Source organism: Coenobita brevimanus, chromosome 90 (genome assembly GCF_032717465.1).
Source record: "Coenobita brevimanus isolate Jiangsu-jjx chromosome 90, ASM3271746v2, whole genome shotgun sequence".
In the NCBI taxonomy this organism is placed as follows: Eukaryota; Metazoa; Arthropoda; class Malacostraca; order Decapoda; family Coenobitidae; genus Coenobita; species Coenobita brevimanus.
The window spans coordinates 23,409,590-23,434,086 of NC_137043.1; the positions used below are offsets into that span (position 1 = coordinate 23,409,590).

General features: G+C 46.2%; 1 protein-coding gene across 1 annotated transcript in view; it reads right to left on the reverse strand.

The window, feature by feature from the left end:
* The window catches only part of LOC145411590 (transmembrane protein 179), a 105,891-nt gene extending 89,114 nt beyond the window's left edge, over nt 1–16,777 (reverse strand). Inside the window, exon 1 of the mRNA XM_080281599.1 lies at nt 16,668–16,777. Within this exon, the coding sequence (XP_080137725.1) occupies nt 16,668–16,777 (110 nt within the window). The remainder of the gene's footprint in view (nt 1–16,667) is intronic.
* Nucleotides 16,778–24,497: the final 7,720 nt, after the last annotated feature.

A 24,497-nucleotide genomic window follows, 5' to 3' on the forward strand; every position in this document is an offset into this window, starting at 1 on the left:
CACAGACTACACACGCATCCAAAGCCACCTAACACTATAATTACACTTACATGCACTTCTCACCCTACATACAATCTCTACCAGACATCCTAAGCCACTTGGTAGAGATACATTAGCTGTATCGTCCCGACTTCGGTCGGGATAGGCCGGTCCTGCAGTGGATACTCAAACGGCTGATGATGAGGATGATGAGGATGATATACAGTATATATGCAGTACCCTCGTGTCCAACACGCGTTTGTCTAGCACGATTCGCGTCCAACACGCATTTGTCCAGCACGATTCACGTCCAGCATTGAGAGCAAAAAATTAGTACGATTTAATACAATTTAATTACTGTAACATGGGTGCATTAGCATAACACGCACAGAGCTCCGAGAAGAGGGCGAAATCCGCAGAGTTCGCCTCTAGCACGATCAACCCCGGTCCAACAAGGTCATACTGGACGTTCCTGTGATGCTGACAGCCAATCAAAACTTCTGATCAAGTTGCCTCCCCCACCCACTATCGTGACGTGATCGTGATGTCACCCAATCAAAAATGCTTCTGCTCTCACGTGATGTTTTGTTTAAATTTCTCCCGCCACAGTGCCACTCAGTCGCATAATTCGCATTGGAAGGTGCTTTTTTCTCGCTGCATTTTCTGCCCTTGCTACTGCATTTCATCCTGCTCACGATGCCTAGGAAGCCTTCTGAGAACCCCAAGAAGCGGCGGCACCTCCCTCAGGCCACCAAGCTAGAAATCATCAAGAGGAAGAAGAAAAGGGAGAGGAAAGTGGACATCGCCAAGGCCTATGACATGAATGAAGCCAGCGTGAGGACCATAATAAAAAACCAATACAAGATCCTGGCAGCAGTGAAGGCTTACAGAATGCTAGGACAGGCAGAAGCAGAACTTTCCATGGATGTGGATGAGGATAGTGTTTCTGAGTGTGATTTCGCAGGATTTATGACGGAGGTTGAGGAGAAGCAGCAGCCATTACCCGCCAGTGACACCAGCAGCCATCCTCTCGAGACCCAGTAGGACTACCTACAGCCTTGGATACCACCTTCCATTCCCAGCAAGCCCACCAACACTATCCTAAAAGGTTAGTTATCATTCATAGTACAGCACCGTTTATTATAATTACAGTAGTACCAGTATATGTAAAGGTATATGGTTGATATTTAGGGTGACTTTTCCTAGGGTTGCTGACATAATTCACTTTTCCCCATAAGCTCTGATGTTTGTCCAACACGTTTCTGGTCCACCACGGGACCTATGCATGACAATATTACCGTGTTGGACCCGAGGGTACTGTATATATATATATATATATGTATGTGTGTGTGTATATATATATATATATATATATATATATATATATATATACAGTAATCACTCCAATATCCGACATAATCGAGCCATAGGTAGGTCCGGTTATTGGTTTTATCCGGATATTGTGCCCCAGCTTGTGGACTTGTACTTATGGACCCTAACTCAGAGAAACACCTATACAACTCCCCCTGGACATGCATAGCACCTATTTAAGACCCAAATCACACCAATAAGGCACATAAATGACTGAAATAAATGCAAAAGAAACATAAAATGAGGGTTTAGAAGTATGTTCATACATTAATAAACATTCTGGTACTTATGGACTCTAACCTAGCCTAACTCAGAAAAACACATTCCTTCTGCACATGCATAGCTACTAACACCCTATTCACACCAATAAAGGACATTAAAGAGTGAAATGAGGTAAGTTTAGTAGGGAAAAAAGTACAGTACGAAACATTCTGGCTACTTACAGCAAGTCCCTGGCCACCTCGATGAATAACCCCCTCCTCTCGGACTCTGACAGTAAGAACGATTTCCTGAAGCACTTGCAGTACACTCTTCCTGAAGTCTTGCACTGAACTTAGTCAATAACACACAGAAGTCCGTTCTCTTCACAGTGTTCAATTTTGTCCAAATAATGCTCCATTATAACTTAGTGTTGCACTTTAACTTTTCCCAATTTTTTTAAATTTTCCAAAGCCCAAATAAACAAGTCTACTTACGTTAATTTTTTTTCTATTGAGTCTTTTCTCTCACAACTTTAAATCCTTAACACAAAACACCATTTTTTTCACTGCACAACACTCAAAATTCCCGTGTGGTCTAGTGGAGAAGTTCTTGCTGTTTATTCACTGTCAGAGTCCGAGAGTATCACCGGCAGGCGACCTAGGGGTGCATCGCTGGGTCGTGGTGATGGAGTACCCACTGCAGACGACTCTGAAGACAGACGCAAACTCACGTCGAGCGGTGACTCCACCATGGCTGATGTGCTGGGCTGTGGCTCGGAGCATGAGGGCCTGTCTTGGGGAGGCAACGGAGTGGAGCCAGGGCTGGGCACAGCGGGGGTCACGGGCCTGAAAAAACTGTCAATCATTGATTGACACAATGACCGACGATTCTGACGATTGATGATGCACTGCCTGAAAACACGCACTTCCTCCACGAGTCCCAAGGGCCCCATCTCCCTGTCGCAGTCCGGGTGTTCCAGGTAGTCTAGGACGAACTCTAGATGTTCCTGGAGTGCGCTCAGCTTGGGGATGGCTGGAGTAGTGTCCTGCTGAGAGGAGTCCGCATCATCGTCGCCTTCCTCGTCGGAATCTTCAAGTTCGGTACTGACACCATCAACCGAAGAAGCGATCTCGATATCAGACAACGTCTGATACCCAGGATCGCCCTCGTCGTCATCCAACCACTCACAAACATCGTCCACATCTACATCGTCGCCGTGCGTACGTAGCCGTGCATGGAAGTCATCCACGTCAAACCCTAGAAAATCGTACTCCACATCCGTTCCGAGAAGCAGACGAGACCAACCATTTTCAAGAGTTTTCACAGGGACTTCCTTCCATGCACTAGCCCAGTTGTACAGCGCAGACTTGATGTTGTAGCGGCGAAGGTTTTCCAAAGTCTGCTTGCCTCGTGTGTCCCGTCCTTCCCTGCGCTCGTCCTCGTCCTCGAGAACAACCATCACCTCGTCCAGGAACTTCCGACGGTATAGGCGCTTTGTTGCCACGATCACTCCTTGGTCCATGGGTTGAATGAGAGCAGTCGTATTAGGTGGCAGAAACATGCACCTAATACGGCCATTTTCAGCAACCAAGTCTTTGTCGCACGGGTGGGCAGGTGCATTGTCGAGTAGAAGGAGAGCCTTTACCTGGTCGCGCGGGATTCCCAGTGTCTTCGTCTGGTAATGGATGACCTCCTTGACGAAGTGACGGTGAAACCAGTCTTTGAAGATCACAGCTGTGAACCATGCCTTCAAAGAATGGTACCAGACGACAGGAAGGACATCCATCACCCCACGAAGGCACCGAGGCTGCTTTGCATGGCCAACAACAACGGGCTTAAGCCGGTGCATGCCGTTAGCACTGGCACAACACAAAGCAGATATCCGTTCCTTGGAAAGCTTCCGGCCAAGTACGCGCTTCTCCGTCTCCTCAGCTAGAGTGTTCGTTGGCAGCGAGCGATAGAATAGGCCAGTTTCATCAGCGTTGTAGACTTGACCGAGAGTTAGGCCCTCCCTGTCGATCAAGCCTTTCACCTTGTGCCGAAACTCGTCAACTCCATCCTCGTTAGCGTCCAGTGCTTCGCCATGTGCTTTACGGTTGGTAAGGCCATGTCGCAACTTGAACGCGAAGAGCCAACCCTCGGATGCCTTGAAGTCTAGGGCGTCATGAAGTCTGGCAAACTTCTCAGCAGCAGCCTTCAGCTCCGTTCCACGTACCATCACACCAGCAGAATGTTGTGTCGATACCAAATCAACGTGGATCGGTCGATTTCTGCAAACTTGGGTGTAAACATAACCTTCCTTTCCATGTTGCGTTTGCTTCTCGACGAGAAGTCCGCCGTTTACTGCATGAGTTTGTCTCGGGACCTCTTGATATCGAACAAAGTAGACTGGGCCAGGTTGTACTCGCGAAGAATGCGGGAAGAAGACCAACCCGCATCCACTTTCTCCAATATCTCCCTCTTCTTTTCCAGAGTCAACACCACTCTCTTCCTCTTCTCAGGTGGCGGGGCCATCATCACACACACTAAGAGGAGGCCCGAGAGCAGCAGGAGGCCCTGCAGCAGGTAGGGCACCACCACAAAAGCGATCACGTAGGCAGCCATTTCGAGGAGCGTACACTCGCGATGAGAGACAGGCGGGAAGTGGGGAGGATGCAGCGGCGATCTATCGGATGTCGGAGGAATGACGCGCCAGAACAATGCTCTCCCGCGGTGCGCGCGGCAAGTTCAAATTACAGACGGGAAAAAATCTTTTTTTTTTTTGGGGGGGGGGGAATGTTGGATCCCAGGACGATTAGGTCCGGATAGTGGGGATGTTCGGTTATTGGGCATCCAGATATTAGAGTCTATCTATCTATCTATCTATAGCCCGACGCCCTAATCCCGCAAAGGGTGGCCGCAGACAAAACGCCTCCAAGTCACTCTGTCACCCACCATTTGACTCCCCTCCCCCCAACTCACCCCCCCTCCCTCATATACCTCTCAACTCCATCCCTCCACCTCATCCTCGGTCTACCCCTCCCTCTCCCTCCCTCCACCTCACCTACATACACCCTCTTAGTTAGTCTTTCATTCTCCATCCTCTCCACATGTCCAAACCACCTCAGTGTATTTCTCTTAATCTTTTCAACCACATCCACATCTACCCCACAACGTTCCTTCACTTCTTCATTCGTCAACCTGTCCCTCCACGTCACTCCACATGCTCCTCTCAAGTAACTCATTTCCACTGCTCTCACTCTTGACTTGTTCCCCTCTTGCAAGGTCCACGCCTCGCTTCCATACGTCAGGGTAGGGATCACCATACCATCATGCAGTGACTTCTTAACTTCCATACTCACCTCCTTATTTCTCATCACTGCTTTCAGTGTGCCAACAACCTTCCTTCCCTGCTGTACCCTTTCACGTACTTCATCCCCCAAAGTTCCATCCTTACTCATCACACTACCCAAGTACTTAAACGTACTCACATTTTCCAATTCCTCACCATCCAACCTCACTGTACATTCACTAACTTCACCTCTCTCAAAGACCCACTTTACTCTTCCCTACATTCAACTTTAGATACCGTTTCTTACACACTCTCCCAAACTCATCCACCAAGCCTTGCAGCTCCCCTTCATCTTCACTCAACAACACAGTATCATCTGCAAACAACAGTACAGGGAGTTTCCAAACACTATCCTCTCTCACCAGGGCCACTCCAACATCCACTACCCTACCTTGTACCTCTTTTATTACCCCATCCATGTACAGATTGAACAATCATGGAGACATGACACATCCCTGTTTCAACCCAACTATCAAAGAGAAAAATTCACTTAGTTCACCATCCACACGCACTGCAGCCTTCGAACCATCGTACATACTCTTCACAGCATTCAACAACTTCCCATCTACTCCATATATTCCTAACACCTTCCACAATCCTTGTCTATGCACCCTGTCATATGCTTTCTCCAAATCCATGAAAGCCGCATACAACTTCTTTCCCTTTTCTAGAAACTTTTCCACTAAAGATCTAAGAATGAATATCTGATCTACACAACCTCTTCCCTTCCTAAAGCCTCCCTGTTCTTCACCAACTAATTTCTCTGTTCTTTCTCTAACTCTGTCAACAAGTACGGTATCCTACCATACACTTTTCTACTATACTAAGAAGACAAATGCCCCTATGATTACCACACACTTCTTTTTCCCCTTTTCCTTTGTACAAGGGAATAATTATACCTGACTTCCAATCCTCCGGGACTCTACCTTCCTCCCAGGCCAATCTGCACATCTTCCACATCCATTCTACTACTATCTCTCCCCCATGCTTCAGCATTTCACCACACTATCCATCAATTCCTGGGGCTTTCCCCGATTTAACTTTCTTCATTGCTTCCACAACTTCTATCCTACTGATTTCTTCCTGTCTTCTCACCTCCCTCCTTCTCCCAGCCATTCCCCAGCCACTTATACTCGCATTACTTCCATCCTCTATGTTCAACAATTCCTTAAAGTGTTCTCTCCATCTGCTCACTTTTTCTCCCTTCTCCACTAGTAATCTACCATTTTTATCTTTCACTCTCCTGCTAACTTCACTTCCACCCTGTCTTACTCTTTTCACCTCTTTCCAGAACATTTTCTTACAGTCCCTCCACTTTACACTCAAATTCCTTTCACCCACTCTCTTCTTACTCTCTCTTACTAATCTTTTCACGTCTCTCTTTCTGCATATAACTCTCTCTTCCGCCTCTCAACTTCTTCAACACCCCTATTTCTCATCCATTCATTGTATGCTTTCTTCTTTTGTGCCACAGCCTGTTTCACCACTTCAGTCCACCACGCTGTTCCTTGCACCCCCCTCCGTCTTCTCTTCCTTCCACACACCACATCACATGCTGCACATATTTCTTCTGTAAAAATCCTACACACACCTTCCACGTCTCCCATCTGCTCCAATTCATATTTGCCCAATCGTTCCTCCACTTCTCTCTTATACTCTGCCTTTTTCTCATCCTCTTGTAACCTTTCCACTCTCCTTGCAACTACTCCTTCCTCTCGTCTTTCCCTTCTTCTATTCCTCCATCTTACTTGAATTCTAATTCTGGCCACCACCAAGTAGTGGTCAGAAAGTCCACTCCCCCAACCTCTATAAGCTCTTGCATCCATTACACATCTTCACATCCTTTCATCCACACACACATAATCAATCATTGCCTTCCTTTCATTCAGTTCACCACCCACCCTTCTCATCACTAGCCATGTATACCTGTGGATCATTTTATCCCTGAAGAGGGTATTGGCTATCACCAACCCCCTCACAGCACAAATGTCCACTAACGCACTCCCATTCTCATCTATCTCAGCAGGCACATCCCACTCACCAACTATTCCATCCACCTTCACATTCCCAACTTTACCATTCATATATATATATATATATATATATATTAAATCCTCATTATACAATGCCTCATTGTACGATATTTCGCTTATACAATGTCAAAATTTTAGTACCCTATGCCCACTATACAATGGGAACAATTTGCAACAACGATGGATCATCCGCGGCTCAGTGAACAGCGAATGTGCAAACGCAACAAAAACGTCCTCACACTGTCGGCATTAGATCACACACACTTGTCCACCGGTCCAGCCTCATTAGCTAGCCCTGCCCAGCCAGGCAGTTCTGACATTGATGAGTGAGGGCTGTGAGTCCCTGTGACTGTGAGGCCGAGTAGGGACAATTCGCCGTCAGGACGATTCCCCATCATTTATTTACATATCAATTTATTTAGCAAGTACACTAGTTTTTTAATTATGTAAGTTATGAAAGTGATGGTGGTTTATTGTTTATATAGTAAATGTAAAATATGGCATCAAATCATGGGCATTAAATGAAAAATAATAATATATTGAAACGTGAATCAGCTGATTTATGATCGATCCTTCATCTTAGCATAAGGTTACATACGAGACATTGGCATTTATATAAATGCCTAATTACCTTAAGTGAACGATCGACATACTTTGGAATTATACAAATAATCTTCATGTTACGTCTATATAAATGTTTCGGGATATTTCGCCATCAAGTCAATTCGCCATCACAACAATAACAAGACAATTCGCCATCGGGACTTTTCGTTGTCAGGATGATTCCCCGTCGTTAATTTTCATATCAGTTTATTTAGGAAGTACACTAGTTTTTTAGTACTGTACTTGTACCTCTTCAAAGTCGTTTTAAAATATACCCAGGATGTTGTAGTAAAAATGGAAATCAATGAAAACAGCTGTGGGTGATGCTAGAACATAATCCAAAGTCAACTACAGCAAGGTAGAAACAAGTTAAATATTGTCTAAAAGTGCAACTTACAAATGATGTCCAAAGCCAATGCTATTGAATGAAAATAGACTTTGATAGATCCCCCTGAGAATTAGTTATTAAAGTATCAGTTAATCAGTAATAAGTATGTTTATAGAATGACAGGGAATTGTCCTGACGGGGAACGTCCATATTATGACAACGAATTGTCGACTTCATGGCGAATTGTCTAGGAACCACATAAACAACCGTTGCTTGCTTAAGTAAATGTAAGATCTACTGTATACTGTAGTTTTCATGCTTTTTTCTCTTTATTCACTATTAATGTGTTACTTTAAATGTTTAAACATAAGGATATTTCATGTATGTGAGTGCCAAGGTGTGTGTATGTGAGAGTTTAGGCACATCTGGGAATGTATCCCCGTTGACTCCATGTTATAATGGGATTGCTATACGATGGATTGCTTTACGATGGGGTTTTCAGGAACGGAACCCCATCGTATAATGAGGGTTTACTGTATATATGTGTATATATATATATATATATATATATATACATATGGCTGTCATTAAGAATGGTTTATCGACCACATTAGGGTTTTAAGGCAGATAACCACTATGAGTTTAATATGAAAGGAGAGCAGATTCTGCGGCCTGCACCACCCTCAGTGAAAAGAGGTTGGGAGGGGGGGAGGAACTGGCTGTTTAGAGGGGTATGGAGAGAGTGAGAGAAGTAAGGGGTTCAGGGGAGGGAGTTTAGGGAGGGGGGGAAGATGGGAGTGAGTTTCCAGCATTGAAATAGTTGACAGAAAGAGAAGGGAGGATTTTGTTTTATGAAGGTGATAGCAGCCAGTAACCACATTTGCATATGACGTGTTGATATTACAAAGAGAAAATGCCATTATACAGCTTATGGAAACAATTTAATTTTTGTATCAAAAAATAAACTGATGAAGAGCGTTCTCCATCATCTGGCAACGCAAGACAGGAGTGAGTGTGCACACACTAGATCAGTTTATGATACAGAAATCACTTTATATCATTTGATTATTATTGCAGTTCAAGTCTATCTATCAACGAAATGAGCTATGATAACAATGAAAAAACACCCTTACGTATGTTTACATATGCTAGAGTCTTCTAAATATATTATTCGTGGCTACGTGTCAGTTTTAAACAGTGATTGGCAACCCATTAATTCATTCATCCACCCAGACACAACAAAGTTGTGAAGAAGTCACGGGTCGCAGGGGTACCAACTGACAGACCCAAGCTCCACTCTTATACTGTACCATACCAGGTTCATATGTTGCCAATAATACCATACCATACAAATATGCAGTAGATTAAAAAAAAAAAAAAAAAAAAAATGTATTTTACAGCTACAATGAGGCACAAATCTGTTACAACAACAATTTTTAACTCAATATATACATGTACTGTATTGTACTTTAAAAATTTAACATTGCAAATACAAATGACGAAAAGCCACCTGCACCTATTTATGAAATTCAAATTCATATCATACCTGTCTGTTAAGGGACACTGTCAAGGCTGTAGCTATCTATGATTCCAAGTAGCATAAGCCTATAATAATCATCCAAGAGGCTAAGTCCGATATGATAAGCTACACAATCTAAATTTACTGTTGTTACCTACGAGGCTATGTGAGTGATTAATCTAAAATCCATCCAAATGAGTGTGCCAACAAAATACAGCATATATAATAGCTACCCTTCTGCTTATATACAGTTCTGGCATCACAGTTATTTTCCATCCACTTCCTTCTTCATGTTCATAGCATATTATACAGCTATAAACTAAATTGTATACATCCAATGAAGCCCAACACAATTTTCACAAGTAATACCTCGATATATGATACCCCTGGATCCAATACCCCGGCTTAACGATGGGGGTAGAAATACCACCATACCCCACCTAACGATGACCAAACACCAGTATAACGATTTTTTTTTTTTTTTTTTACCGATGTTGATGCTATTTTAGACTAAAATTGTGTGTTTAGGTTGATTTATGACCTGTTTTTAGACTCGGATTAATGTGTTTTAGTCATTGGTGGGGTGAACATTGTCATTTTGGGGCACAGTTTCCTAGGCCTGATTTTTTCCAGACTTATATTTGATGATTTTCTGATTTATTTGTTGGTTTTAGTGAGTTTTTTACAGGTGTTAGCCTTAGGTTAGCTTCCTTAACAGCTGTTAGTCCATTTAGATTGGATTTATATATATATATATATATATATATATATATATATATATATCTATCTATTGCCAGACACCTCAATCCCGTCTGGGGTGGCCACAAACAAATCGCCTCCAAGTCGCCCTGTCCCCAGCCATTTCACTCCCCTGCTCCCAACTCACACCCCCCTCTCTCATATACCTCTCCACCCCATCCCTCCATCTCATCCTCGGCCTCCCCCTCCCTCTTCCCCTCTCCACCTCACTCACATACACTCTCTTCGTCAGTCTTTCACCCTCCATCCTCTCCACATGGCCAAACCACCTCAGTGTGTTCCTCATAACACTTCCTATCACATCCACATCAACACCACAACGCTCCTTTATATCCTCATTCATCAGCCTGTCTCTCCATATGACTCCACATGCTCCTCTTAAATAACTCATTTCCACTGCTCTCACTCTTGACTTGTGTCCTTCCAACAACATCCAAGCTTCACTTCCGTATGTTAGAGTTGGTATCACAATACTGTCATGTAGTAACTTTTTCACTTCCATGCTCACTTCCCTGTTTCTTATCACTGCTTTCAAAGAACCAGCAACCTTTCTTCCCTGCTGAACCCTTTCAAGCACTTCACCCTCCAAACCTCCATCCTTACTCATCACACTACCCAAGTACTTAAACGTACTCACATTTTCCAATTCCTCACCATCCAACCTCGCTGTACATTCACTGACTTCACCTCTCTCAAAGACCATCACTTTACTCTTCCCTACATTCACCTTTAGATTCCGTTTCTTACACACTCTCTCAAACTCATCCACCAAGCCTTGCAGCTCCCCTTCGTCTTCATAATTAAAAAACTAGTGTACTTGCTAAATAAACTGATACGTAAATAAATGATGGGGAATCGTCCTGACGGCGAATTGTCCCTACTCGGCCTCACAGTCACAGGGACTCACAGCCCTCACTCATCAATGTCAGAACTGCCTGGCTGGGCAGGGCTGGCTGGCTGGGCAGGGCTAGCTAATGAGGCTGGACCGGTGGACAAGTGTGTGTGGTCTAATGTCGACAGTGTGAGGACGTTTTTGTTGCGTTTGCACATTCGCTGTTCACTGAGCCGCGGATGATCCATCATTGTTGCAAATCGTTCCCATTGTATAGTGGGCATAGGGTACTAAAATTATGACATTGTATAAGCGAAATATCGTACAATGAGGCATTGTATAATAAGGGATTACTGTATATATATATATATATATATATATATATATATATATATATATATATATGTATATCTATACCGGTATATGCAGTAATACCTCGATATACGATACCCCTACATGCAATACCCAAGCTTGAGAATGGGGGTAGACATACCTTCACACCTCGCCTAACAATGGCCAAACCCCGGTTTAACGATGGGTTTTGATTTTTTTTTTACTGATTTTGATGATATTTTAGACTAAAATTGTTTAGGTTGATTTATGAATTGTTTTTAGTCTTAGATCAACGTGCTTTAGCCAAAAATAGGGTGAACACTGTCATTTTGGGGTACAGTTTACTAAGCTTGATTTTTTCCTGACTTATACGTGACGATTTTCAGATTTATTTGTTGGTTTTAGTGAGTTTTTTACAGGTGTTAGGCTTAGATTAGCTTCCCTGACAGCTATTAGGCTATTTAGATTGGCTTTAAACTTGTTTTTGGGCTCATGTGGGTGGGTTTTGGGCTTTGTTTGGGGAGAAACCCAAGGTTGGTAAATGGTCCACAATGAAAAACACGTTAAAAGTACCTTGATATACGATACCCCACCTAACGATGGGGTTTTACCTAGCCAATTATATCGTTTAACCAGGGTATGCTTGTATACCGTATGGTACATATACAATAATCCCTCATTTATCCAGACGTGCAGTACCTGGACCTGTGATTATCTGGATGCTGGACCTTGGCTCTATTAAACAATTATCCAAATTCTACCAATCTGTCCATCTATTGCCAGACACCTTAATCCCATAAGGGGTGGCCACAAACAAATTGCCTCCATACTGCCCTGTCCACCGCCCTTCATTGCGCTGCTCCCAGCTCACACGCCCCTCTCTCATATACCTCTCCTCTCCATCCCTCCATCTCATCCGTGGCCTCCCCCTCCCTCTCCACCCCTCCATCTCATCCTTGGCCTCCCCCTCCCTCTCCACCCCTCCATCTCATCATTGGCCTCCCCCTCCCTTTCCACCCCCCCACCCCATTCTTGGCCTCCCCCACCTCTCCATCTCACTCACATACACTCTCCTCATCAGTCTCTCATTCTCCGTCCTCTCCATATATGCATAAAGTATATACAGTATATTGTTGAATAGAATACAAGCATTACCAATATAGACTACTGTATAACGGAATGTACAATGACATGAAACAATGTAGGCACTTTGTGTAAATGTATTGGCCTCCCCCACCTCTCCATCTCACTCACATACACTCTCCTCATCAGTCTCTCATTCTCCGTCCTCTCCATATATGCATAAAGTATATACTGTATATTGTTGAATAGAATACAAGCATTACCAATATAGACTACTGTATAACGGAATGTACAATGACATGAAACAACGTAGGCAGTTTGTGTAAATGTTTATACTCTTTCTTTATTTGACATTACTTTTCGTACTATTTTATTCATTTTAGCTTCTTTCTGTTCACAAGTGTTTGTTTTACAATAATATAGGGTATGTATAAAATAATGAGCAAACAACACCACTACCCGGTATTAATAAGACCATAAATACTATATTTTACTTCAGTGATGTAAATACAATAATCCCCGTATTATCCGGACACCCACTTTCTGGACACCGCACTTACCGGACATTGTGGGCCTGGACCTTCAGATCCCCCCAAAAAAAAAAAAAAAAAATCCCCACAAAATCCGAATTTTTTCCCACCCATAATTTGAAATTGCTGCGCAGCGCTGAACAGCTGTTTACAACACGGACCCCTCACCCATTCCTTCCGCCCCTCTCCCCCCTCCCCTGTAAGGGTTGCCATTTGGTATTTTTCATTATCAAATGTGGGCCAATTTGGTAATGAAAAGTTCATTAGGTAATGAATCAGAATAATGCATTACCAAACGGATTTTTCACATGTATGAGGATACACAGGATGGAGATGGTGTTTGCTCTCTCTGATTAATCTGCTAGCCAACATAGCATGAAAATAACCAACATGCTGTTAATTATAAGGAGAGTGATTACATGTATGTCCACTTGTATATATACTTAGTGAAGACAAAATGCTAGCTTTACAAATTTGGTAATGAAAATTGAGGAGTTTGGTAATGTGTCCGTTGCGATCTGGCAACTCTGTTTTCCCGTCACCAACACTCCAACAGTTATATACTGCCTAACTTCAACTGAAAGTACTGTAGATGCTTATCGCAATGGAAGCCACATGTGCTCATTTTTTGTGAGTAAACATTGAATAAACTGCAATACCTCGCCACTTGACCACACAGGAATTTACAGCGTTGTGCAGTGTTAAGAAATTAGAATTTAGAGTGCAAAGGATTAACTGTGGAGTGCAAATTGGCGGTTGAAACTGGCATGGTCCAGTTAAGAACAATGTGCAGTGTTAAACAATTATAACTCACAGTGCAAAGAATTAAGTGCAGCACAACACTGGATTACTGTACATGCTTCAAGAGCATTTTCACCACTGCCAAAGCCTTAAAGAAGGAGGTCACAGACATGCTGTAAGTACCGTGGCTGAGGTACAGTCACTTCTAATTCCTCATTCTTTGGTTCCTTTTCGTTTATTTCATGCTTCACATCCATTATTGGTGTGAATAGGGTCTTAAATTGGTTTAAATAGGTGCTATGGGTGTCCGCTAGGAAGTTATTTAGGTGGCTTTCAAAGTTAGGCTGGGTTAGGGTCCTTAAGTACCAGTCCAGGGGCCAGAGGCTCACTTTCCAGACAGGACTACTTTCCGGACATGCCTTTGGCTCTATTACGTCGGATAGTAGAGGGATTACTGTATCATCAACCTGCTGGTATTATTTGGGTGTATTACAGCCAAGCCTACTGGGCATTCCAGCCTATTTTATGACATGAACTCTTCCAATACAAGGGGGGGGGGTCTTCTTTATGACAGTTCCTTCACAGTTGTATCTTTAAGGTGTTTTCAGTTTCATTGCGTAATAATTCACCGTAAACTGACACATGACCTTAACCCTGTGACGGGCGAAAAATTATGAGCTTTGATGGTGCTACCACTTGACAGTCATCTTGGAACTACAGTACAGTACTGGTACTCGAGCAAACCTGACCTGAAAGAAGCTGAGGTGACTGAGGATTACCCCTCATGTGGAGGGCGTTTTAAAATAACCAATAAAGGTTCAGTATATTACTCAACCCAACACAACATTTGCCGAGGTTGTCCGAGATTGTCCGTGTCGGAAAGCAGCACACATTTAAAGATGTCCTCCTGCACATACAGACAATGGAGCAATAGTGGCACGACTTGGAGTGGGTCAAGCACCCTGGTACTCAGGCACGCCACCTTAAACAGTGCCTAGCAAGGTATCTGTTTATCACACAACATCAGGGAAGAGAACTCACTCCTTCCTTTGCCAACCATTAAGACTTTATCCCCCACAAAGTGCACATGGTCAAGACAGGGTGGCGGTACCCACCTCAAGTTGTGCCGAGCCTACCTGAGGCCAAAATGACACTTCTCTTCTATGGTAAGTGCCTTTCACAGTTAATCTAGGTTAGGTTTGGGGTTAATTATGATTAGGTTAGGTAAGGTATAGTTTTGGTTTGGATAACGAGAAAAAAAAATCATTTAATTTTGAACTTATTTCGTATTTGACTTCAACCATGTACAGGGGTTATGGATAATTTGCAGCGGAAATTAATTTCAAAATCAATCAAAGTAGAGGTAAATCATTCCCCTAGTGAAGAAAAAAAGTAAAACACACTAACTGCAATAAACCAAGAAAATTCCACCCAGCTCAAGGAAGTTTTTTGGTCAATTTTTACACGTTACCCTCATCCGATTTTCGACTTTTCATTAACATTTTCTAGTAGAACTGGTCATTATAAGAATCTTTTCTTCTATGACATTTCTCTCGCAAATTGATAATAAACGAGTTACACGCGATTTACTTCCACCAATCACAATCACAGACGAGCGCGCGCTCTGTCCGCTCACCCGCTCACATTTGAAAGTTTGTCCCGGAAGACCAAACTTTACACGTACTCCTCATTTTTACACGTTGCCCTCATCCGATTTTTTCATCCAACCTGAGTGTTTCCTGTTGTTTTTGGTGTGATTCGATCGATTTTGACCTTCGTTTCTATTGCAAGTCGCTAGTTTTTGTTGAACACCACTAGCGACTTCCGGTGGAAAGGACCAGTCCAAATCAACAAAAATCACACCAAAAACAACCGAAAACACTCAGGTTGGATGTTTGTTATCACTTGAAATGTAATTTTTTGCGGTTCTTCCCCCTCCCCCAGGAATACTGGGGGACCTGTGGGAAACCGGGGTGTTGGGTGGGGGGAAAAACGCAAAAGTGAGTGATTTCCTACTGGAACTGTTATCAAAATCAAATGAAAAACACTAAAATCCTTTGGAAGAAAATAATTTTAAGCTTCTTAGGGAATTCGTGTTTCCTAACTGGGGGGCTTCGCCCCCCAGACCCCCCAACCCTGGCCGTGCTACCTAACTGGGGGGCTTTGCCCCCCAGACCCCCCATGACATTAACCAAACCTCATCTAACCTAACCTACCCGAGTGTAAATAAGAAATAATGCATTAAAGAAAAGTCGAAAATCACTAACAAAAACAATTGAAAATGTTAAAGAAAAGCCGAAAATCGCATGAGGAGTACGTGTAAAGTTTGGTCTTCGGGGACAAACTTTCAAATGTTAGCGGGTGAGCAGACAGAGCGCGCGCTCGTCTGTGATTGTGATTGGTGGAAGTAACTCGTTTATTATCAATTTGTGAGAGAAATGTCATAGAAGAAAAGATTCTTAGAATGACCAGTTCTGCTAGAAAATATTAAGGAAAAGTCGAAAATCGGATGAGGGTAACGTGTAAAGTTTGACCAGTTTTTTGGATAACATAAATACATGTAATGTTATCGGCCAGACAAAGTGTTAATCAGGACCATTGTGCACCAGCAAAAACAAAAGCGTCTTGCCTATGATCATAACGTACCAGCAAAAAGCAAAGACGCATCACATTACATGGATGAAACATAAGCTAACACAGGAATATATTAGCTCCACAATATCTCGCTTATATTTAATTTGCTGAAAAAAATGTCACAGATGAAAGCTAACTTGAACTGTGCAACAAATTGATTCATGCTATTATTTCTTATGAATCTGGTGTTATGCTTTGGTATATATTATTTTTTTTTTTTTTTTTTTTTTTTAATAAACAACGGTCAAAATTCAAAACCTACTGAAATATACACCGCGAACTAGACATCCTCTGATTCCACAAAGGCTCAATTATACAATATTTTATTGTTATGTGCAGATTTAGCACCAGTACCTACACTTTCTTGAAATGCAAAAAAGCCATACTCACTTGAAATCTATTAGATGAAAGGATATTGGTATAATGATGCAGAGGGCAAGCAACAGAGCTAGTATATACGTCGTCACTTGCGACAGAACTAACACGTTGTTCAATCCCATTTTCAATAGAATACTGTCATACAAATTAGCGAACTCTTGACATTACACTACAGTAGTTCACTTCCGATTACCAGCACCCTGTGTCACGGGAACCACTTCGGCTTCTGCACTGATGGTACTCTGAATGTTTGCGCGCACAATAATACACACCATAAAAGTTTCCCCAACCCCTTAAAAAATAATGATGCGTCTCCTTCGTTTAACTTGCAATACACATAAAGACTGTAGAAAACTTAGTAAGAAGGATAATGCTTTTCAAATAAAGTGTAACCTAATGGGCAGTTTCATTGCCTTTTATGAACATTCAGTAACTTCGAGAGTATACTACAGGGTTCACAAACAATAAGGTAATGAACAATAAGAATCTAATACCGCTGGCAATATATTCCGATGCTATTGTACTAAACTGGCTTATCAGGAGCTGCGTTGTGTATTTGTGCGAGAGATATGACTTCCTGAGAATCATGAGCCTCAAAAATAAAGAGCACTGTGCTCCATAATATGGAGGGTCTATCTCCGCAGCGAGTGTGACTTACGTCAGCCATATTGAAACACCCACACTCGTCGCCTTATGGCTGTCTCAGTTTCTGTTATGCTGGGCGTTTTCAGGTCGACTTCTCGTCCTAAACACACCAGCGACTGAGCGGGGTCCTCTTTCTAGACCGCTAGAACACTTATAAAGGAACAGGGCATAAAAACTCGGCAAGACACCTTAACATAAATATTGCCATAATCCAATTCCCTTACAATATACATACTATGGTATGCAAGATGTGGAACGGGTATAGTGACAGGCTAGTTAATAATAATACATCACGTCACACAGACACTGTGATAACACCCGAGTTACTGTACAGGAGAGTAATACAGAGGGATGGTGACCAGTTCATACAGTCCTATAGTCCTATCTCCTCAGTCCTTGTATAGAACACTGGCCTGCTGAACTTAAGTATCGCCACACACTTGTATATTGTTCTAGTCCTGCGAGAACTTAGCCACTGACATAGCATACTGAGTACGTTAGGTCAGAGACATTTTTACTGGTGGTGTTCCTGTCTCACTGTCTTTAGAATGTACGGACACTGTCACTTCCAAGTCTTTGATACAATACTGGGATCTTACTGTGTCGCCACTGGGCTGCCGATGTCTGGGCTTAGCCAAGGTGGCGCCCGGGAGTCGGAGGGACCCCTACAGGTGAGCTCTCCTGCAGTAGGCACGGGACTGCTACCGGGCGAGTTTCTGGTCCGGGGTGCAGGGAGACCCTCTCTTGTCAGGGCCTTGACCTGGTGAGGGCCAAACAGCGTCAGGAGTCGGGCCTGTTGCTTCTTACTCCGGGCGGAGGGGCAGACGGTGAGTGGGGCCAGGGCGGTCCTGCCCTGGAGTCCAAGGATTGTCCCTGGGAGGCCTGGGACTGCGGTCGCCCCTAGGCTGGGGCACCGTCAGGGGTTGGCTGCGGCACCTCGTCCGTGGGGCGTCTGTCAGGACCTGGTGTCGTCCAAAGGCAGGTTGGAGGGTGTGGATCCTGCCTTCAGCGATTGGGCCTCGCCACCACTCCTGGAACAGCAGCACCTCCGGGGAACCAAACCTGGAGGGAGAGACAGAAGAGCATACTGCACGGCCGCCAGGTGGATAGTGGGCTGCACAAAGGACCTTCACCTCTGGGAGAACCCTCGGGACTGTAGATGTACAGTGGCCGTCCCTTCCCTGACACGTACAGTAGCTGTTGCCGCAGTTCCACAGACCCTTGGGATAGCAGCAGAAGGACGTGCAGTGGCCTTTCCTTCCCCGACGCGTACAGTGGCCATCGCCGCAGTGTTGCTCCCGAAGAAGGAAGAGGCAGGTGAGGGATGTACAGTGGCCGTTCCCTCCCCGGCATGTACAGTGGCTGTCGCTGTGGGTCTGCCTGCCTGACAGGATGTAGCTGAGGGACGTACAGTGGCCGTTCCCTCCCCGGTACATACAGCGGCTGTTACCGCGGTGCTACTCCTGTAGGAAGAGGAGGAAGTGGATGAGGGATGTACAATGGCTGTCCCCTCCCTGACGCATTCAGTGGCCATCGTCGCTGTTCCACTTCTCCTGCCTTTGCCTGTCGGTGTGTGTACAGTGGCCGTCACACTGAGGCGGGCTCCAGATGTGACTGCAGCAGAAGGATGTACAGTGGCCATACCTTCCCCGACATGTACAGTGGCCGTCATGGCGGTGCTGCAGAGGGAAACAGCTGAGGGACGTACAGTGGCTGTTCCCTCCCCGGTATGTTCAGTGGCCATTACCGCAGTGCTGCCTGGGACTGAATCTGGAGCAGTCTCACCCTGATCCTGACGAGGGCTGGTCCGGCTGGGAAGTAATCTTGCATCCCTGCGACGTTGCGGTTGGGCAGGTTGAGGGGAAGAGGGACACAAGGTCGGGGCGCACCTGAGCCTGTCTCGCTCTGGGCTGGCGTTGCACTCACCTGGCCCACTGTGGTGTCCTCCTGGGGTGGGGGTGGGGCTGCGGCTCCGTAGTTGAGTGGGGGGTCTGGCGACAGGATCTCGCATTTCAGTTTCCCTGCTGCATCAATGTATACATATCAAAGTATCGTTATAGAAAAATATATACAGAGTATGATTTTTTTTTTCTGCCTAGCTCTACGAATTATATGATGCATGTTATGCTGGGTGTTTTTAGGTCGACTTCTCGTCCTAAAGACACCAGTTACTGAATGGGGTCCTCTTCCGAGACCGGAACTAAAACACCTTAGCAGACAAACAGGGCATAAAAACTCAGCAGGCTACCTTAACACATATATTGCCTTAATTCGGCTACCTTATGAATTGCAGCATAGTGCCCCCTGGATCATCCAGCCACCCCCCACAAGGAATACAGCATAGTGTCCCCGTGAACTCCTGGACACCCCCACAAGGAGTCCATGGAGGAGCAGCAGCAGTGCACCGAGACTCAGTGCAACAATGGCCTAAGTCAGCCCAGGCCGCGTGCCCCTATGACCCGGAGCCCGCCCGCCGTCGCCATAGCAGGAATACTGCACTACCTTCTGGGCGAGCCTCCACCAACCAGCTTAGGGGTGGAGCTGTCTGTCCAGCTCCTGCCAGCACCCTCAAGGAGACGGCCGGTAGCCACTCCCGCCTTCACCAAGAAGGTGTCTTCTTTCTTGAGATGGCCAGTAGCCGCTCGCCCCCCGCTAAGGAATCAGCCAGTAGCCGACCTGAGGGTAACCAGGAGACGGCCGGTAGCCGCTCCTGCCTTCGCCAAGAAGGTATCCTTCCGGAGATGGCCGGTAGCCACTCCTGCCTTCGCCAAGAAGGTGTCCTTCCGGAGATGACCGGTAGCCACTCCTGCCTTCGCCAAGAAGGTGTCCTTCCGTAGATGGCCGGTAGCCGCTCCAAACCCCTCCTGCAGGAGTCGGCCTGTAGCCGCTCCCACCTTTGTCAGACGGCCTGTAGCTGCTCCGAAGGCATTCCCCCAGAGACGGGCTGTAGCTGCTTGCCCCTCGCTAAGGAGACTGCCAGTAGCTGCTCTGAGGGTAATGAGGAGACGGCCTGCAGCCACTCCAAAGGTGTTTCCCCTGAGTCGGCCTGTAGCTGCTCCAAACCCCTCCTGAAGAAGTCAGCCTGTAGCCACTCCCGCCTTCCTCAGATGGCCTGTAGCTGCTCCGAAGGTATTCCCCCTGAATCAGCCCATAGCCGCTCCACACCCCTCCTGAAGAAGTCAGCCTGTAGCTGCTCCCACCTTCGTCAGACGGCCTGTAGCTGCTCCCACCTTCGTCAGACGGCCTGTAGCTGCTCCAAAGGTGCCCCTGGGTTTGCTGGCAGTTACTCACCCTCTCAGGCCATGGCCAGTAGCCAGGCCTTGGCGGCTTGTAGCCGTGCCCCTGGGAAGCCACGGCCAGTAGTTGGGCCCTGCAGCCAAAAGCCACCCTGCCGCCCCAGCCTAACACCAGTTCCCCGACCCCCGACGCAGAGGGCGTAGAGGAGTATTGGAGAGGCCCTATAGCTTCCCCTGGCCTCTGCTCCCTACGACTGGCTTTGGAGGAGACCCACCTGATGGCCCCCGATGCAGACCGGTGCCACAGCCTTTCCCTGTCGGCGCCGCCCAGTCCTAGGGACTGCAGCCCTCGGGAACCCCAGACCCTCCCCAGAACGCCCGGGCAGGAACTCCCTACACCTTGACAGCGGAGGACCTCCACCTCCGCCAGGAGCCTGAATGAACGATTCAGGCAGTTGTTCAGCCCCAGTCCTGAGGGCCACACTCCTGTCCCCAGCCAGGAGAGTACGAGCCCCTTCACCACCCCCAACCCCGGACGAGAGTAGACGCCCCTGTGCGTGATCCCGTGTCCCCTGAACACAGGATCCCCTGGCGGTGCCCCAGCCCTGGGAGTAGTAAAGCCGGGTTGCCCCTCCGCCACACCCCTACCGCCAGATGAACCATAGTGACAGTGACTGTGAAATTATAGTAATAAAGCAGTGACGAGGAGGAACAGTGAATTAATAGTAATAGACCCAAGTGTTAGTGAAGCAGAATAGACACAGTGGAATGGTAATGGTCGAACAGTGACGAGGCGGAACAGTGAATGGTTAGTAATGGACCTAAGTGCTAGTATGAAGGACTGACGCAGTGTAATCACCCTACAGTAATAAGATAAACCCCCAAGCCGTGGAGTTTGTAACAATAATTAATCAAAAGTCCCTTGCAAGTAGAAAATAACAAAGTAAACACGCTACCGGAAAACTCCACCTCATACTACCATAACCACAATTAGGCCCCAGTGCCTCACACCCTGACCCCCCTAGTGAGTAACATCTCTAACCTCGCCACGCGCTTAGAGACCTTGGACTATACTAATTCAGAATACGCTGCCTCAAGTGTTGTTTTCACTGTATTCTCTGACAGTATCCTGCGAGATACTATTAACCCTGTCTAGATGTAAGTGTTTATAATCGCCCAGTATATTGTGTCTGTAACATCTGCTGATTTTCCCCTGTGTGATAGAGTAATACACGTGTAAGGTTATTGCCTGAGTTTTTGTGTCCTGCCTCTCTCCTATTTGTCTAAGCCCCAGTCTCGAAAGAGGACCTCGCTACATGTTAGGTGCTATAAGTACGGGAAGCCGAACCTAAAACACCTAGCATTACACTTACAATATACATACTAAAATGCGTGGCTTAAAGAACAGTGCCCCCGAGAAATACCATAGTACCCCCGACGACAGGGCAAGCCAAACACAGCTTAGTATGCCCAAGGATGCGCCGACACCCCCACACGGACCCCACGGGGTAGCCGCCACCAGTCACCACCACTCCCGGCAACAGCGACATATGTCAGCCCGGGCCGTGCGCCCCTGTGTCATGCAGCCACCACGCCGTCGCCACCGTAGGAGAAGGACACTACCTTCATGGAGTGGAATTGTTGAGTCAGCTAGGGGTGGAGTTGAAAAAGACACTCCAGACGGCGCCCTTCTGGTAGAGACGATCTGTGGTCGCTCCCATCCTCGTGAGATGATCTATGGTCGCTCCAACAGTGCTCCGGTAGAGACAATCTATGGTCGCTCCCATCCTCGTGAGACGATCTATGGTCGCTCCGAAAGTGCTCCGGTAGAGACGATCGATGGTCGCTCCGAAAGTGCTCCGGAAGAGACAATCTATGGCCGCCCCCATCCTCGTGAGACGATCGATGGTTGCTCCGAAAGTGCTCCGGTAGAGACGATCTATGGTCGCTCCCATCCTCGTGAGACGATCCATGGTCGCTCCGAAAGTGCTCTGGTAGAGACGATCTATGGTCGCTCCCATCCTCGTGAGACGAGCCATGGTCGCTCCGAAAGTGCTCCGGTAGAGACGATCTATGGTCGCTCCCATCCTCGTGAGACGAGCCATGGTCGCTCCGAAAGTGCTCCGGTAGAGATGATCTATGGTCGCTCCCATCCTCGTGAGACAATCTATGGTCGCTCCTAAAGTGCTCCGGTAGGGACGATCTATGGTCGCTCCGAAAGTGCTCCGGTAGAGACGATCTATGGTCGCTCCCATCCTCGTGAGACGATCCATGGTCGCTCCGAAAGTGCTCCGGTAGAGACGATCGATGGTCGCTCCCATCCTCGTGAGACGATCGATGGTCGCTCCCATCCTCGTGAGACGATCGATGGTCGCTCCCATCCTCGTGAGACGATCGATGGTCGCTCCCATCCTCGTGAGACGATCGATGGTCGCTCCCATCCTCGTGAGACGATCGATGGTCGCTCCGAAAGTGCTCCGGTAGAGACGATCCATGGTCGCTCCCATCCTCGTGAGAAGATCTATGGTTGCTCCGAGAGTGTCTTGGTAGAGACGACCTATTGTCGCTCCCTTCCTCGTGAGATGATCTATGGTCGCTCCGAGGGTGTGCAGAGAGAGGGAAGGAGAGAGACGTCCCTACGGCAGGAGACTAGAGCCCAGGCTTCCTGTCCCAGAGTGACCCAGACAGGCCTCACAGCCTCCCCTGGTCTCTGTTCCCTACGCCGGGCCCTAGAGCAGACGCACCTGACGGACCCCAGTGGAAGTCGCTGCCACAGCCCTCCCCTGTCGGCGCCCCTAGACGCTGGAGACCACAGCCCACAGTCTCTCCCGGTTCTCCCCAGGACACCCAGGCGTGATATCTCTACGGCCCCACGACGCCGGGACTTAGCACAGAGGTTCCTGGAGCTATTCGGCCCCAGTCCCGAGGGCCACACACCTGAGCCAAGCCCGGAAGCCACGGGAAGCTCAGGACGCGAGAGGACGCCCTTACGAGTTATCCTGTGTCATCTCAGCACGCCTCGCATCGGCGGTGCCCCTAGCCCGGCAGGATCGCCGACGACATGTTCCTGCCTATCTCCCTGATGAATACGTGTGATATTGTAGCACGAGTGATTTAGGTTAAGTGTGATTTCCCCTAATGTAAGTATTGTGCCGTGTGGAAAATATAAAAATCAGATTGATCACATCGCTATCAGTAGGAGGCATAGAAGTTCTCTGCTAGATGTTCATGTTAAACGGGGAGCGGATATTGGTAGTGACCATCAACTCAGCATTGCAAAAATAAGGTTTAAACTAAAAAATCAGAAGAAGGAAAAATCTGGTGTTGGTAGATACGATATTGTTAAGCTTAGAAGGGAAGGAGAAGAAAAGGAGGAATTCAGATTAGAATGCAGAAATAGGTTTTTGGTGTTGGAAACGTTGGAAGAGGGGGAGAGAAGTGTAGATGAGATGTGGGAGGATGTGAACAAAGTTTTGCATGAGACTGCTGAATGTACGATTGGAAGGAGACATAGATTCAGGAGAAAGAAATGGATATCGGAGGAAACGTGGGATATGATAAAAAAGAGAGGTGAGGCTAAATTGAGGAGTGAGATGCAATGCGTTGATGAACGAGAGATTGAATTAGCAAGAGCTGCGTACTGGAGTTTGAATTCAGAAGTAAGAAGGTTAGCTAGGAGAGATAAAAGAAGATGTGGATGAAAAGGTTGCAGAGACTGAAATCTTAATAAACAAAAATGATGGACAGAGTCAAAGAATAGCATATGAATCGATTAGAGAACTGAGTGGTAATGCAGGTAAACGCAAGGAAATACCAGTTAGAGACAGGAAGGAAATTTATTGACCAAAGATGGAGATATTAAAAACAGATGGAAAGAGCATTTTGAGACAGTTCTTAATAGACCAATACCACCAGAAGAGGATATACCGTCTGCTCAGGAAGATTTAAATATAGAAACAGG